Below are 16,644 nucleotides of genomic sequence, written 5' to 3'. Positions count from 1 at the left end.
GATCGTCTCGAAGATAAAATGCGAATCATAGCCGGATAAATTGTGAAAAATTACTGGAATGACATGCGAATCTTTGAAATTTAAATTACAATTATTGTGAGCCGGTCCTCTGTATCTGCCGGTCAGATGATCGTGATCGCGAATTCGTAGTTGATTCGGAAGAAACGGCTTTTTGCATATATGACAATTGGGGTCATTATAGTGACGCAATTGTTCGCTAAGACTAAGATTATGCATGGGCACGATAGTACTTAGCGTCTCGCTCGCGATGCGCGCAATGTTCTCGAGCTCGCGTACGAACCATTCGATGCAGTCGGCACCCCGACGAGCGTCGTACCTCGAGAGTGACGCATCGCGAGCACTTTTTAAATAATAGCCTACACTAATAGGTTCATGTCTCTGATAAATATCACTACTACTACTACTACTGTTCGATTGTTCAACTTTCAATAATATGCACTCGAGATCCGCGTATACGACGAATGGCGCTCGTTCCCCATTTTTGATGTTCTTGAAGGAAACCCAGCGATCCTCGGCTTTGCTCGGCAACATCAAGCGGAGATTATCGTTGAGCTGCGCGCAATCCTGCTCGTGCGACTCGAGCCTCTCCACTGTGCGGAAGTAGTGGAGACATCTAAAAAATTTAATATAAAACATATGCAGTTATATTTGTATTTTTTCAGTATTATTATTATTATTATTAATACATACCGATCGCATACATAATGAGCATTTTCTCTCTTGGTGAATTGGCTTCGCACCAGTCTCGAGAGATTCCTTATGCACATAAAATGTGCAGCTCCCTGTTCATCGTTGACGAGAAGAAGATTAGCATGCCTCGATCTCTTCTTCTTCGTCACCTGAAGAGGCACAATTCTGCTTTTTGCGTCGCTATTTTGCTCTTCATTCTCCAAGGTGAAGATGTTCACCGACACGTCGTTATCCACCTCGAATTTCGGAATCTGTTTTAGCGTAGTCGGAAAGGTTAGGCTACCGACGTCTAAAACCGTCCGAAAATGTGGATAAGAGGACGTGCGCTTTGGATTAGCCGTAGGTTTTGCCGGATAGAGTGCCGCCGTCACGGACCACGCGAAACATGCATTATCACTGGTTTCTAAATTTATCAGAGCTTTCCTACTCGTGATAGCGGATGGTAGATTAATTTTACAACCCGCGTGGAACGGGTTAAAACGATTAATGTTAACTAGTAAATAATGAATTTTGTGCAAAGTCCATCCACTATCACGCTCTTGAAATTCACTTAATTTTTGTATAATAACGTCTAAAATGTTTTTCCTATACCAATCACTAAAATTATCAGTCTTATGCAATGTAGCATTAGTCGTACTAATGTTTTTATCATCACTCTGGTCCTTAGAGATGAATTGTCCGTTAAATACACAATTAACCTTAACACTATTTGCACTAACAAATACCTTATCTATACGCGTACGCACTAATACTTCCGCGTCTACTAAAAAATCCTTAGGCTCTATATAATTACTATTAACTACCATGCCGCTGCATATTCGACTTCGAAACGCCGAATCAAGCTCCTCCCAGGTAAGTCCTTGTACGTCATTGCTACAACCAGCCCCTGATTTAATATAATTCAATTCTCTCTGCGCTCGTAGCAACAGACACTTTATACACGCGATTTCGGCGAAATTCTTCTGACGCGTTCCAACGGGTAAAGCTCGATCCGCGCTGCTCAATCGTCGAATATGCTCGCGACATTCCAGTACCCACGCGTCGTACTCATTCGCACTATTAATTGTAAAAAATTTTCTTCGCAATTCCGTCGACATTTTGTGTGTTTCTTAAAGAAATGACTATGTCATACGGTGAACAACAACAACAATAAATTAATAATTGCGAATGCGTCTCTCGCGAAGAGTAACGCTTATATATATATATCGAATAGAGAATGGAAGTAGGGGTATCTACACATCCCATTGTTTCGTCTGAGATGCATACTAACATTGATATACATTGTTTTTTTCAGAAGTCTTTTATTCCTTTATATATTGATCATATACAGATTTCATATAGTAGACATTTTGCAGTGAACATATACCATAATGATTCATACACTTGGGTAACGGTGGTTCGAAATTTTTACTCCATCCAAGACAAAATTTACCCCACTCACACTCCTTCGCATTGTATATATTTTCTAAGTTGCAAATTTTTCTCAACCAATCATATTTCTCCCGTCCTTTCACGAAAATCCATTCCTCTCCCTCGTACGACGTTACATACTTTCTTATTACATCTTTATGCTTGTAATAAGGTGAATGACCGTCGGTCCAATTGAATCCATGTCGATTAAAATAAAGCCAACTTTAAAAAAGAAAAAAAATTATATACAAAACATTACATTTAAAAAAAAAAAAATACTTACTCATTCTGTTCTCTCTCGAGATCGCTCAACCAAGCTTCTTGAAATGGTGGTGAAAATACATTGTGATACACTTCATTATCACGCAACACCGCAAATTCTTTAACTATAAAACTCTTGTCGGTCAATACAAAACCTTGAAAATCAACGAATGTCGGTGTCATTATCGTCAGTCGCTCGATGCAATACTGAACGATCTTTTTTTTTTTTTTTTGTTACATTTAAGAAAGTTTAATGTTTTTTTTAGGAGGGGATATTTTCTAAGAATTTTTTTCCCATTGTTAGTTTCTTCGGAAAAAAATATCTTCCAGAGATTAAGACTCCTTATCGAATGTATTTTTTTCCCATTGTTAGTTTCTTCGGAAAAAAAAAATATCTTCCAGAGATTAAGAAACAATGGACTCCTTATCGAATGTAACTTTATATTTTTAAAAAATCTTTCTCTCTCTACGGAGATATTTCTTCGGAGATGCTTCATTTCAGTTTTTATCTTCGTCGAGAATAGCGCAACAATGCATAGAATAACTCACATAATGGATATAGAAGGTTTCTTAGTTTATAAAAAAGAACTTAAATATAAAGATATAGCTATAATTGATTTAAAAAGTAATCAAATTTCTTACGCATCTTTTCGTTTGCGTGACAGTATGAAAAACCTTAGTGAAAAAGACAAAAAAACTGTGTGGTTTTTGCTAAATATGGTGCATGGTATAAAATACAGTGATACGGGATTCGAGAAATACGAGCAGGAGGATGTGGAAGATTTTATTAGAGGTTGCCTAACGTGCGAGAATCCCGTAGTAGCCTACAAGGGAGGGAACATTGAAAAAAATCTATTGAATAGGATGAATGTGGATAATATTAATTTAGAAGTGTATGGTTGCCCTAAGTTTAAGGATTTAATTGAATTATATGATTTTGAAAAAACACCGTGCAATTTACACGTTCGAGAGAAGAACTTGAACAATGAACGTATCCACTGCCCGTACGAGGAGGTGTCAGTTTTTGCCAAGTGGATACAATCAAAAATGTGACTCTTTAAAATTCATCGGAGGAATAAAGAGGGGAAAACAAGTCCTCGCAGCCTCATTCAATGTTACAACATCGTCGGTGACAGTAAGAAAAAATGAGCTGCGAAAAGTGTAAATTAATCATGATTCAAGAGGATATTGTTCCTCTTTCACCCACTCTTCCCAGAGAATTGACAGAGGAATACGTCAATCGAATTAACGATTTCTTCAATCGTTACTTCGAAGAGTATGAACGGAAACTGCACCATTATTTGCATAAAAACTGTAAGTATTTATTTAATATTTTTATATTTATTATTTGTTTGTATTTTTTTTTCTTCAAAAAATAAAGTGAAGAAAGACGAAGAGACTGAGGAAAAAGATATTGAGTCAAAGGAGACGAAGAAGGAAGAAGATAAAGAGGAGAAAAAAATAGAGGAGGAGGAAAAAGATATTGAGTCGAAGAAGGAAGAAGAAGAAGATAAAGAGGAGAAAAAAATAGAGGAGGAGGAAGAATGTAAGTATTAACTTTATCTTTTTTACCTTTTCATAATTATTACCTGTTTGTATTTTTAAATTAAAGTGAAGAAAGACGAAGAGACCGGGGAAGATATTGAGTCAAAGGAGATGAAGAAGGAAGAAGAAAAAAATAAAGTGAAGAAAGACGAAGAGACTGAGGAAAAAGATATTGAGTCAAAGGAGACGAAGAAGGAAGAAGATAAAGAGGAGAAAAAAATAGAGGAGGAGGAGGAGGAAAAAGATATTGAGTCGAAGCAGACGAAGAAGGAAGAAGAAGATAAAGAGGAGAAAAAAATAGAGGAGGAAGAATGTAAGTATTAACTTTATCTTTTTTACCTTTTCATAATTATTACCTGTTTGTATTTTTAAATTAAAGTGAAGAAAGACGAAGAGAAACAGACCGGGGAAGATATTGAGTCAAAGGAGATGAAGAAGGAAGAGGAGAAAAAAATAGAGGAGGAGGAAAAAGATAATGTGTCAAAGCAGACTAAGAAGGAAGATGAATCACCAAATTTCTTTTTCTTTTATTATTAAATTTTTATAGAATAGTTTAAAAATTATTGTAGAAATATTATTAAAAATATATATTAATTTTATTTAAAAAACTACAACGATTGTTCAACTAGCAAACCCCTGCTCCTCAACCTTGAATTCACGTGAAAAACGTTATCATCCAAAGTATGGACGAGGTAGTAGAAGAGGAGGAGGAGGCTGTTAATAGCTATTGTGAAGTGGAGAAATCTAATACGTATTGATAGAGAAAATAATAATAATTATACATTTCGTATTGAGCTTACATCTCTACCATTCTCAGTCTACCGAGTTTGCTTGACGTGACAGTTTCAACAAGAAAAAAAATGGGTGCAATTAAATTGTACAGATTAACTACTGAACAAAATATTGAACAAAATATTGAAAACATTCAGAATATGGATGAATTTGTGGAGGAAGAAGAAGAAGAAGTAGATTTGGAAGGAGATTGGGGTGAAGTGAATAACAACGCGTTGACCGCGATTGTCAGAATGTTGAGGAAGAAGCTTCAGCGGCAAAAATCAACATCAAATATTGATGATGATGATGATGATGATGATGATGATGAGGCTAATCTATTAGATTATAGTAGTGAAGTAGAGTGGGAGCCAGAAATTTGGGAATAAATTTCTCCAGAAAATGTAATACGGTTCGACGAGGATAATGACGTTCTCCAACAATCGGTAAGAATCGATGAAAAAAAAAAAACTATCAAGTGCTTGGATAAGTAGTATAATTTTTCCTAATTTTTTTTTTCTCGTAGATGATACCGCTCCTACTACTGCTACTCTCACTACCACTTCATTTTTATAATATTTTATTATTATTAAATTCAATTATAACTTTTTTTTTTATGTATGTTATTAAAAATATATTTATAAATTTTAATTAAAATAACAAAAAAATATCGTTCATTTCACAACCTCAAAATTCTATTTCTCCTTCTCCTTCTATTATTATTATTATTATTATTATTAACGTTCGTCGTATCAGGTCTCTATTGAAATTCTCTTTGACTGCGTTCCGCTTCTCGGATAGGAGGCTAATATGTTTTGATAAAGAGTTAACTAATATGTATTGATAAAGAAAGGTATCTGACTAACTAAAATGTACGTGCGTAATCGGTCAGTTCATATTTCATTGGGAGATCGTTTTGCATCTGAGCGACTAGTGACGAAAAATCTTGAGATCATTTTAACGCTAGCAACGACAGTGACAATGTTCCGTGCTACATCTAAAAAACGAGACATTTTTAAGGATAATCCTGATTTTGATGCCTTGATTGAAGTGCTTGTGGGGATAATAAGTGAAATAGAGGAACAAATAGAGGAAGAGGACGAAGATTTGTTGAGGAATCCGGAGGATATTCCTGAATTTAGCGCCTTGGTTGAAGAACTTGTGGAGATAATGGGTGAAATGGAGGAAGCAGTGCAAGAGGAAGAAGATTTGATAGTAATTGTTGAAAAACTAGTGGAGCTCAGAAATCGAATACAAGAAGGGCTAGAGCAAGCGGAGCAAGAGCAGGAGGAGGAAGATGAGGAGGAGGAAAACGAAGAACAACATTAATTCAAATATGTTTTTGAAGAGAGAAATTTTGGAGGCTGCGCAATCTGAGACTTTCGTCACGGGGGAACACAAGTTACGAGCCTGAGGTACAACTTACTTCGTCACGGTGGAAGCAAGCAAATACATATATATCATCAGTCAATAATGTATTTCAATAAAGAGGGTTTTTTATGCCGAAAGGCTTTTTCCCTTCAATTTTTTTTTTTTTATTTAATTACCTCTCCATCAATCCATAACAATTTCCCTTTTTATTGAATAATAACAAAATGGGAATTATATCGCTCAAATACCTATAAAATTTTTATTAAGAAAAATATTTACATTTTAAAAATTCTTTATCCATAAGGTTTTTTTTTTTTTTTTTTAAAAAATAACGGTACTCGCAAGCCAGCAACCATTTTCCAGTTATATTGCCTTGAGAGCCATTTTCACACCAATAGAACCCTTGAACACTGCTCCTAAATCTTTTCAAGTGTTTCAAATACGTCCCAACCACTTCTCTTTAGGTAAGGTCACGTAGGCTCCGCTCAAATTACAGAGCGGATGATAAGTATCTACGACGATGGACTATTCGCCTTAAAAGAAGTCGATCGCGAAACCTAATACGTATTGATAATTGAATATAAACTTCTCTCCGCATTGACAATGAGATGTAAACTTGATCTGAAGTGGAGAGAAGGCTAATATGTAAACTTGATCTGAAGTGGAGAGAAGGCTAATATGTATTGTTAAAGATGTATAAACTTCATCTGGAGTATAGAGAGAGAGAGAGAGAGAGAGAGAGAGAAAATTTGAACACGTAGAGGAGAGCATTCTTCAAATCAGTCTTCAGTGAACCATCATGAGTTCCACAAGGAAAGTTAGTTTACCGGACAAGAAAGTGACGCTGGAGGATCTAAAACATTCCTCCAAACCAGTGGCAATAGTGAGGCCAATTGTGAGGCAGCAGCAGCAGCAGTCAGTGCGAAGAGGGTATCGCACGATACCCGAACAGCAGCAGCCACTGCGGCGGCCACATTCGCTGCCCATAGCCCTGCGGATGCTGCATGCAGCGGAGCAGCCTGCAGCGGAGCAGTCTGCAGCGGAGCAACCTGCAGCGGAGCAGTCTGCAGCGGAGCAACCTGCAGTCTCGCGTAGGCTGTAATTAATATTACGTTTACCTAATATGTAGCCTATGTGAGCTGCTAGGTTGTGTGTGTGTGACAGGCAGTCCCCACCAAATCGGTAAGAGTTAATACAAAAAAATAATAATAATAAATATTAATAATAAATATAAATAATTTTTCTTTTTAATTATAGATGCTGTTGCTGTTTTTATTGCGGTACCTATATATATATATTTCATATGTATTTAAATAAAGAGGGTTTTTTATGCCGAAAGGCTTTTTCCCTTAAATTTATGTTTTTTTTCTATTACATTACCTCTCCACCAATCCACTGTATCCCGTACTAGAAATATTGCAAAGAATCAGCTACAGAGGAACAAAGATGGAATCTCTCTCTCTCTCTCTCTCTCTCTTAGACGTACACTGCTTAACGTAAGAGGGGGGAGGTCGCATCATCGCACTACTCTCTCTCTCTCTCTCTCTTGTATGGCTTAACGTAAGGGGGATGGGGGGGGGCTCTCTCTCTTGTACGGATAAACGTAAGGGGGACCACGTGTGTACCCTACGAGTTTATTCTGCTGGAATCTCTCTCTCTCTCTCTCTCTCTCTCAGGCGTCCACTGCTTAACATTAGAGGGGGGGAGGTCACGTGTGTACCCTACGAGTTTAACGTCGGGGGAGGACGATGCGCATGCGCACAACCGCGCACGAGGAGAGGGGACAATTCCCCTACTTCCCTTGTCCCCGCGGGACCCCGACCCCCTCGCCACGCGGTCATAGAACCATCCTAGCCTATCTACTGGCGCTCTCGAATATATGTTATATCTTTGTTAATATTTTGAATATCGGTTTAAAATTTATACACCATATTCTCATGTTGGTATACTATCGAAATATGAAAAAAAATTTTTTTCGACCCAAACAACCAGACTACTACCTTAACTTTCCATTGTGCAATCAAAGTCGTTCGAAAAGGACCGAAAAAGGGTGATTTTTAAATGTAAATAACTTTTAAACATCTTGAACGATTCGAACAAAATTTTACTCGTGTGCACTCAGTTTGACACCCCGAACCTCCAGTTACGAGAAAAGGCGGTCGTTCGTTACACCCTGTACTATAAAATTAAACATTTTTTGAAATTCAATATGCCGGGTCCAAAATAACAACTCTATCACTTTTCGTAATACGTAATATCCACAAATCTTTAAAGGGAGGTTCTTGACTAAAAAAATAATCGGTTTTGTTTATTTTATCCCCATAAAAGCAAGTGAACAAATAACCTGGGATTTTTTATACATGTATAATCTGTCTGTAAGTACATGATAAAATTTTTGTTATCAAAAATTAGTGACGTTATAATTCGCTATAAGCTGATCAGCGTGATTGATTCAAAAATAAGAGTTTAAATGGTGGGAATTTTCGCTCTTGTAAAAATGATCTGAAATCAAAATTTTTAAAAGATTAGTTAAATGTATAATATTTATTGCAGCTTAAACCAATAATATCAATAAAAAGTCAAAAATGTAATAGAATGGTGGATATGCGAATTTTCTGTATCGATTTTACAACTTTTTCTTCGCTCTTTAAATTATTGTAACAAAAAAACTATCACCAAAATTTCATTAATTTTATAGATATAAGCTCCAATAAATATTATATATTTAACTAATCTTTGGAAATTTTGGTTTCAGATCATTTTTAGAAGAGTGAGAATTCCTACTTCTTTTTGAACCGATAACGTTGACGAGCTTATAGCGAATTATGACGTTACTAATTTTTAGTAAAAAAAAAATTGATCGTACTTAAAGACTTATTAAATATGTATCAAAAATCCCGGCTGTTTATTTTTTTACTTCCTTAATAGAAAAAAAAATTGTAAATTAAGCATTTTCTGAATCGTTCGATGAGAACCTCCCCTTAATGAATCAAGAGTCACATTACTATTAACCTGTTTTATCTCAACACTGGTTACTGTGAGACAATTGGAATATATTGAAGAAAAAGATACAGTGAGAAAAACTAGTCGGTAATTAGTGTGGACCAATGTTTAGCAGTCTCCTTTAATTCCATTAAAGATACCAATGTAGATGGAATACGCAGGTTAATAATGATTTTTTTAATATATGAATGTTTAAATGTGATAAAAGTTATTGTGATAGGGAAATCCATCAAGAAATCTGTTTTGTGTGTTTTTAATCTTCTGCTTGAAGGAAACACGTAACCATTAAATAAGTACGTTTCATTTTCTGTATCATTAACTCTTTCGCTACGGCGGTCCTCGCCGCGGAGTGCTTTGCTTCGAAAGCAGTACCGTAATGAGTCATGAACATTCGGAGCCAAGACTTTTGTCTCAAAAACGACTTTGTAACATTACTAGAACACTTACGATTGTTTGCGAACTGAAAAAATGGTGTTACAGCATCTGCCTTGATTTTTTATTCCATTTCTGTAAAAGATGCGGCGTTTTCTGGTGGGTGACTATACCCGTAGTAGCGAAAGGGTTAATGCATTGATTTAAAAACCTTTTTTGAGCTCCAATTATAAGAGCATGCTTTCGTACATTTGGTAACTACTTTTTATTTTGCATTTTAAATCATAGCTTCTGATATTTTTCTTTTCATTGTGACAATTTGATTTGTTCATAAATTCAGTTAATGATAATAGCTTTATTTTTCTACTGGTATAGTTCGGAATTCTAATAGAAAAGAAATATTTAACCTAGATGTTCATTTAATGACGAAGTTGAAGGAATAAATAACAAATGTACAATCATGCGACCGATAATTGTTCTCCTTCCTGGGTCATTCATCGTCACTTATATCTTCACTTCCTTCAACCTACACTCTGCTGTCAAAATTTTTCCGAAAGGGTCAAAAAAGGGAGATATTAAAATAGAAATAACTTTTCAATCCCTCAACCATCCATTTGAATGAAATTTGAACTCTGCACACAGGTTACCACCCCTAACCTTCAGTGTTATAAGAAAAGGGAGTCGTTTATTTATATCCTGTATGTAGCCTCTAAAAACTCTTTCCAAGTTCATACGAGCTTGTAAATTATATTTTTCGCAATTTACTCGAGATTCTAAAGGTCTATTGACCATATGGACTTCATATTCAGATTCAACGCGCCAAAATATACAGAGAGAGGTGATCTAGTGAAATGTATTGACCACATTTTTGTATGCCGGTGTTATTTATCAAGTAAAAAATGAAAATTAAAATTTTTCTATGCTTAATTTGCAACGTTTTTGAAAAAATTGTTCGTCGAAACTGAAAAACGCATGGACATAATGGATTTAAACATTTCATTTAAGCGTAGTATATAACACAAATTGTAATAGGTATGTATTTAATTCTTATTTTTAAGGAAGAGGAAATACATAAAAAACAGTCACTGTGTTTTTTGATCTTATATATTGTGACGTGGCCAATCCTACGCGGTTTGGTGGCGTCACAAACTTAATTGCTGAAACCTTCCTCTCGCTCTCATTCATGCCCTATTGCGTTAATACTTTAACTAATGTTAATCGGAGAACAGTCTTGGCTTCCTCGATTACCGTTCTATGAACATGTTAAACTAAGATTTTACAGCCCAGGGTCAGGAGAGGCTCCAGGATCGCTGTGGAATCCCGCCACCACTAAAGGTCAGAAGTCTCACTTATAAAATAATATTGCTTTTGTTTATCTCACCGCCCACCAATGATATTTAGTCCTATGTCGCGTTGCGCTTGTGGCTCTCTTTTCGTGCCTTATACACCCTATGATTCGTGGTTGCTTGTGTGGCGTACCGACCTGAGCGGAGGCCTTGCCTCTCCTCACTGCCCTCCCGTCGCCAGCTCCAGGAAGGACGCCAACACCACCTACATCGTCAACAATAGACCCCGCAGCTTCGCCCTCTGACTTTCCGGACTCCCAATGGTTGTCGGCCCTCCACTCAACAGGACTGGGACTGAAGAAGAGAACTAGCTATCGCTACACCAGGCCACTTAGGCCTGAATTAAATCAAAGTCCTCTCTCGATATGAGGCATAATGATAACAAGATGGATCTCGCAGTTTCCTTTTCCTCGCATCACGGACCTATAGTGACTTTCGACACTCCACCCGATGAGGCTTGGATGAAGGGCAGGCTGACCGTTGCCTGCTCGTGCTCTCTCGGAGCGTTTATCCATGGGTTTACTCCTGAACAGCCTCAGCCTAAGTCTTCCGTTACCGCTGCCGCCAACGAAAATATTTAGAGTCGTCCCGGACAAAGCTGAATCCGGACGACCGAAAAGAAGAGAAAAGAGCTAGAGACGAGGATAGCCTAATACCGCGGATCCTCGTGAATCTTCGGTAATCCGATCGATATCCGAACCTATTAATCACTAGGTGGGGATGATCGTGAGGTACCGAGATCACTGTACCGCTAGTGGAGTCGAAATTTGGCACTAGTTGGAGTCCGACGTGAATCTGGAGCTTCCCGAGCCTGACCCGCTACCGTCTCCAGGGGCCTCGTCCAAACGGTCGGACCAGCGTTTTCCTGGGAAACTACCGTATTCGAGACGAGAGTTTGAGGTGAAGAATATAGAGGAGTGAGCGGATCGGTGAGTGCCTCCCTCGGGTAGACCATGCCAGTAATCGCCTAATTGCTTTATATCGAGCCATTTATCGCAGTGTGCCGAAAATCCTTAATTCTTGCTTGCGTGTGATCATGGCAGTGAATTCGATGACGATGCGTTGAAGCGGTACTCGAAGTAGAATATCGGGAAGTGAGCTGGGGAGAAAATAATTATTTCTTGTTGTAGTTAATTATCGTTGGCGGTGTCGCGCGTCGAGGCCTGCCTGTCGTAGGATCGGCATAATTTTCGATTTATTAATATATTTTTGCCGGGATGGAATTGCCCGAGTTTTCGTATCGTTTGGCGTATTGATAGTCCCAGATTGAGTGTCGCCGGACATTAATTCCATCTCCAGTTAACTCTCCGTTTGAGGAATCTGCTCTCCGCTTTGGGGCGTGTGAGATTTGTAGAGTTCTCTTCGAACCAATATTTGTGACGGTTAATTGACGGTATAGGTGATTGGCCGTGATCATAGGCAAACTTCACCACCTTTTCTTTGAATCTTATTGTATCTTCCTGATGTATCTCCACCTTACGTTATCTTGTGTTGGCGGGACATATCTTGTATTTTACTAGCATTTCGCTTGTAGGCCTCCGTAAAGAGGGGATATTCATAATCCCCTAAGGAATTATCGTAAATTGTAATAGAATGTGGTGGGCCAACCTATTAACTAATTTCGACTTTTAGTTCTTATTATTTGAATCTGAGGTGTTATCGATCATTGTAAAATAGCGTATTTTGTTAATAAACCTCAGAATTTTCTTGGGTAAATCGTGCCTCTTTCCTTTATTCGAATTTTACCTCATGGGTTAATGATTCTCTCATCATCTTTAGCGAAAACCTCTCCTAACCTGACCCCTCTCCATTATCCAGCTAGGGACTGAGCTAACACCACATTTTGGGGAAAACTTTACTGTGTCGAATAAGTAATTTTCGTGGAAAATAACGTATTAGAGAAAACTGGTCTACGTGGACCTGGCGCCCAACCTATCGTTCATGGAGTTTTAGTTTTAGAGCATTCGAAGAGGGACATATAGAGACTCGCGTATTAATTTTTGCGGTAGAGTATCGTCCCCAAAAAACCGTTTATAGAGTAACCAGAATTTTGCTCTACGCGGCAAGTTTTATCACGGGATTTTTGCCGCGTAACAATATAATGGTATAATATGTTAAGGTAGTAGTGTGGTTATTTAGGTCGAAAAAATCGAATTTCTTTTTGTTTGCATATTTTGATAGTATAACATCATGAGAATATGGTATATAAATTTTAGACCGAAATTTAAAATAATAACAAAACTAAAGCATATATATTCGAGAGCGCCGCATAATTGCACGTTGTAAGCCGCGCAACAGCTCTGCTCTAACGGTCGGTCCTCTTTATTTTGACTCATCACCTTTATACTTCCTCGCCCCTCGGAGCTTCTTATATCTTTCGATTTAAGAAAGGTTATAATCAATAAATATACCCGTGTTAAAGGGAGATATACACCTAGATTGTCGAATAAAATCAATTCTTTTTTGCATTTTCTTTAAGCTTGAGGTCCCTAGAATATCTCATGAAAACGGCAAGTTAAAATTTCTAAAAATAAGCCAGTTACAGCTGAGAAAGTGAAACTGAGTTTTCGCTCCAAACCGGCAGATAGGTAGCGGCAAGGGACCCTTCGACCTTTCGTGTTTCTTTTGTGTGAAGAACAGGTATCCCTGTATGGGGTATACCTCAACATCCTTCCAAGAATGAAGAAACATACCATATTACCGTTATTCACCGCCAAAAATACCTTGCAGAAATAGAACTCATTGTAAGTTGACAAATTTAATGATTTATTCATTCCCAAAATTTCAAACGCGTTTTTCTCAGAACTACATTTTCCAAATCGGTACCAGAAATTTCTCGAAAACTAATGAACCGATTGCCTTGAAATTTTGTGTAGTTATTCTATACACAATTATCTAGTTTTTGTCATAGGAGTTTTTTTCCGTAACTTAGTTTTTGTTTTATAGGCAAAATAATAACAAATTTTTTGTCCGAAAATCACTATTTTTGTTTAAACATCCGCCATTTCGTCATAAATCAATATTTTCAAAATCGGCTATGACAAAGACTAGATTATAGTATCTAATTTAATAATCTTTTTCGATTTTCTTTCTCAGGTGATTTTTGAAGAAAGGCCAACTGGTACCGCATGCGTGGTTTTTTTTACGAAGCAATATGGATCGTTGTATTACATTGAATTTACTTGAGATTTTTAAATAAAAAAAATTGAACACATAATTGAATGTATAAGCTTTTAGATAGTTGAAACCCCAATCCAAAATTTTAAATAGTTTTCCTTAAAAAAATTCATAAAAATTACATTTTTTTCCAGCTTCTAAGTGTATATCTCCCCTTAAACGCATGTGAAGAGACCGAAGGCTTGCTTTACGTACCGGTGATCGATGTTTAGCGTGAGTATGAAAGTTGTAATAGCCAAGCTTTAAACGCGTATTTCTCGAAACTACGTTTTCTCGCTCTTCCGCCGTGGTAACAAATTTTATATCAAACCGATCGGGTTGAAATTTTAACAGGCTGTTCTGCACATCTGTAATTCTGATTGGAACTAGAATCATTTGTTTTCACCCATTACTTTTCAATTTATAGCCCAATATACACTGGAAAATTTTTCTTCTAAGTCTGCTATTTTATTATTTTTCAACATTCTTTTATTCTAGTTCCAACTAGAATGACAATCCTACAGAACAGTAATCTATTCGAATTATTTGTTTCAAATTACCTAAAAGGGAGAAATTATGCCGGCAAGCGACCTGTATATTTGTTTGCACCTTAATTGGCGTTGTCAAACATTAATAAAATATTGTAAAAAATAAAAAAAATAATTTTGTATACTCAAAGATACATTAATAATATATACAATTTGTGGAATTATTGGATTTTATTTACATAGCAAAAAAGAATGCCGAAAATACCCTGAAGAAATGACTGATTTACCAGACTACTATATACCTTAAAAGTACGTTGCCAAATATTTATAGTAAAATTTGAAAACCTTTTGAAATTCCACAGTTTATAAACGTAATTAGCCCGTATTTAATCACAGTAATAATGAAAACTGATCGAGTTTTTCTTGAAATGCTAAATTTGCATGCTATCTACACAAATTCACAAACTACTCAACAGTTTTCGTTGCAACTTTCACAACAATTTCATTAATCAATTGACTCTTGCTTTCTGCGAAGCACCTTCTCAGGATGAATAAATTCTGATTTTCGTATTTACAGTAAAAACATCTCACATTTTCAGGAAAACTTTCTCAAAGCTTGTTGAAAATTTTCTTGTCAGGAGTTTGTTCTATTTGAAAGAGCTTCGGATTTTTTTAATCGTTAAAGCTAGAAAAACACAGCATTCGTTGCTTATCAATTAAAATTACGATATTATGAAACAGTTAAATTTTAAAAGAATTAAGGAAGTTCTCATTGCCCTCAGTGCATTATACCTTGTTTGTGTGACACACTTAAATCCATTATGTCCATAGGTTGCTGAGTTTCGACTAGTCGGAGGGTTAGGTGGAGTTAGTTTTAGAAACCTCCGATGATACAATTAGGACTAAGTATAATTGGCGTGATATGTGTGTGTGACTTTCGTTCTATCAGTATTAGGTGTGCCATAGTGAGAGAAGACACTGGTTAAATCGATAAACAAGAAAACGTAATTTAATCATTATTTATTGTATTGATAAAAATCAAGAGAAACGGTAGTGTGTCTCGCAGCAAGTACATACCGCCGAGCGCTACCGTGTAACTTATACAGCAAGTTTGACCGTCCCAATTTTCACAATGGATTTATTTCTGTGAATTATCCATTGTCATGATTTAAGTAAAGCTTTTCTTAAAATGGTTTTGAAAAAGCTTTCAAATGAGACTACGACCATCAAAAACGCTTAAAATAATCCAGAGTTCTCATTATTCAGTTCATCGATTTGTCAAAAAATAATATGAAATACTTCTTCTTTAATCTCGGGAGTATCTTCGCCCTGAACTTAGGTTTGCAAATGTCTTTACTCTGAACTGGTCGCTAATGTTAACGACAAAATACACTACCCACAAAAATTAGTGGGACCATTTAATTTCGTCAAAAATTTAACGCTTTTCAAAAAGCTGGTGCTTTTCAAAAAATTGTCGTAAAGACTTCTACTTGGAAGTAAATTAAAGTCTGCAAGTTCTATTTTTAGAATCTATATTGAAGATTAAAATTATTTTAATCGATTTCATCGAAAACTTAAATAAAAAGAAAATATGTCTCTCAGTATTTCTTTTAGCCCAGTTTACAGTTGTATCAAAACTACGATAATTTGTGTCGAATAATTGCAGCAAGGTACCATAAAGTTTGAACTTTTCCCTGCAATTTAAGATTAAGAATAACTCTGTGTGATTTTTTGTAGCAAAGTTACAACATTTTTGCAAAAAGGAAGCATTTTGGTAAATTTTTGTTTAAAACAATGTTGCAATTGAACAAAATCACTTATCTGCAATTTCAAAAAGCGGATTTGAAGGGAAAGACGTTACCTAACAAGTACGAACATTTCAAGCGCCGTCAGTTTATCGTTATATAATCGTAATAGATTAAATCTAACCTTCTTTTTTAACGAATTACACTTTCACTACGTTTGGCGAATGTGCGCAATAATCGTTCAATAATTATGTTTATCATTTTTCCACCAAATCTTTGTAAAAAGAATATTTTCTTCTTCCATCTAAAACAAAAGGACATCATACGATGTATTTAATGCAGTTATCATTATTTAAACCCACATGTGTACTTTGCCGTCAGTGTTAACATTACCAAATGTGCACCACGAGAAGCATACTGATCGGTCTTACAGATCATGTGTGTGTGGGTGCGCGTGTGTAGGCA

General features: G+C 36.3%; 2 protein-coding genes across 9 annotated transcripts in view; one reads left to right on the top strand and one right to left on the bottom strand.

Moving 5' to 3' along the window:
• The window catches only part of Pfk (ATP-dependent 6-phosphofructokinase), a 433,792-nt gene that overhangs the window by 380,205 nt on the left and 36,943 nt on the right, over positions 1–16,644 (bottom strand). The window lies entirely within an intron of this gene.
• Positions 3,871–4,540, top strand: LOC136774453 (uncharacterized). The gene is made up of 2 exons (XM_066728753.1): positions 3,871–4,240; positions 4,307–4,540. Exons 1-2 carry the CDS (start codon positions 4,039–4,041, stop codon positions 4,462–4,464), a joined length of 360 nt encoding a protein of 119 aa, XP_066584850.1. The 5' UTR covers positions 3,871–4,038; the 3' UTR covers positions 4,465–4,540.

Source organism: Prorops nasuta, unplaced genomic scaffold (genome assembly GCF_024137725.1).
Source record: "Prorops nasuta isolate Cenicafe-Biocafe unplaced genomic scaffold, Cenicafe_Pnas_1.2 PNAS00006, whole genome shotgun sequence".
Classification (NCBI taxonomy): domain Eukaryota; kingdom Metazoa; phylum Arthropoda; class Insecta; order Hymenoptera; family Bethylidae; genus Prorops; species Prorops nasuta.
The sequence above is the reverse complement of the archived record's forward strand: the minus strand, read 5'-3'. Positions and strand labels throughout refer to the sequence as shown.

Excerpts from the sequence above, each read along its gene's own strand:
- LOC136774453 (XM_066728753.1), top strand. The coding sequence starts at position 4,039 with ATGAAGAAGGAAGAAGAAAAAAATAAAGTGAAGAAAGACGAAGAGACT. Across the intron at positions 4,241-4,306 it reads AAAAATAGAGGAGGAAGAAT|TGAAGAAAGACGAAGAGAAA; the intron begins GTAAGTATTAAC and ends TTTAAATTAAAG.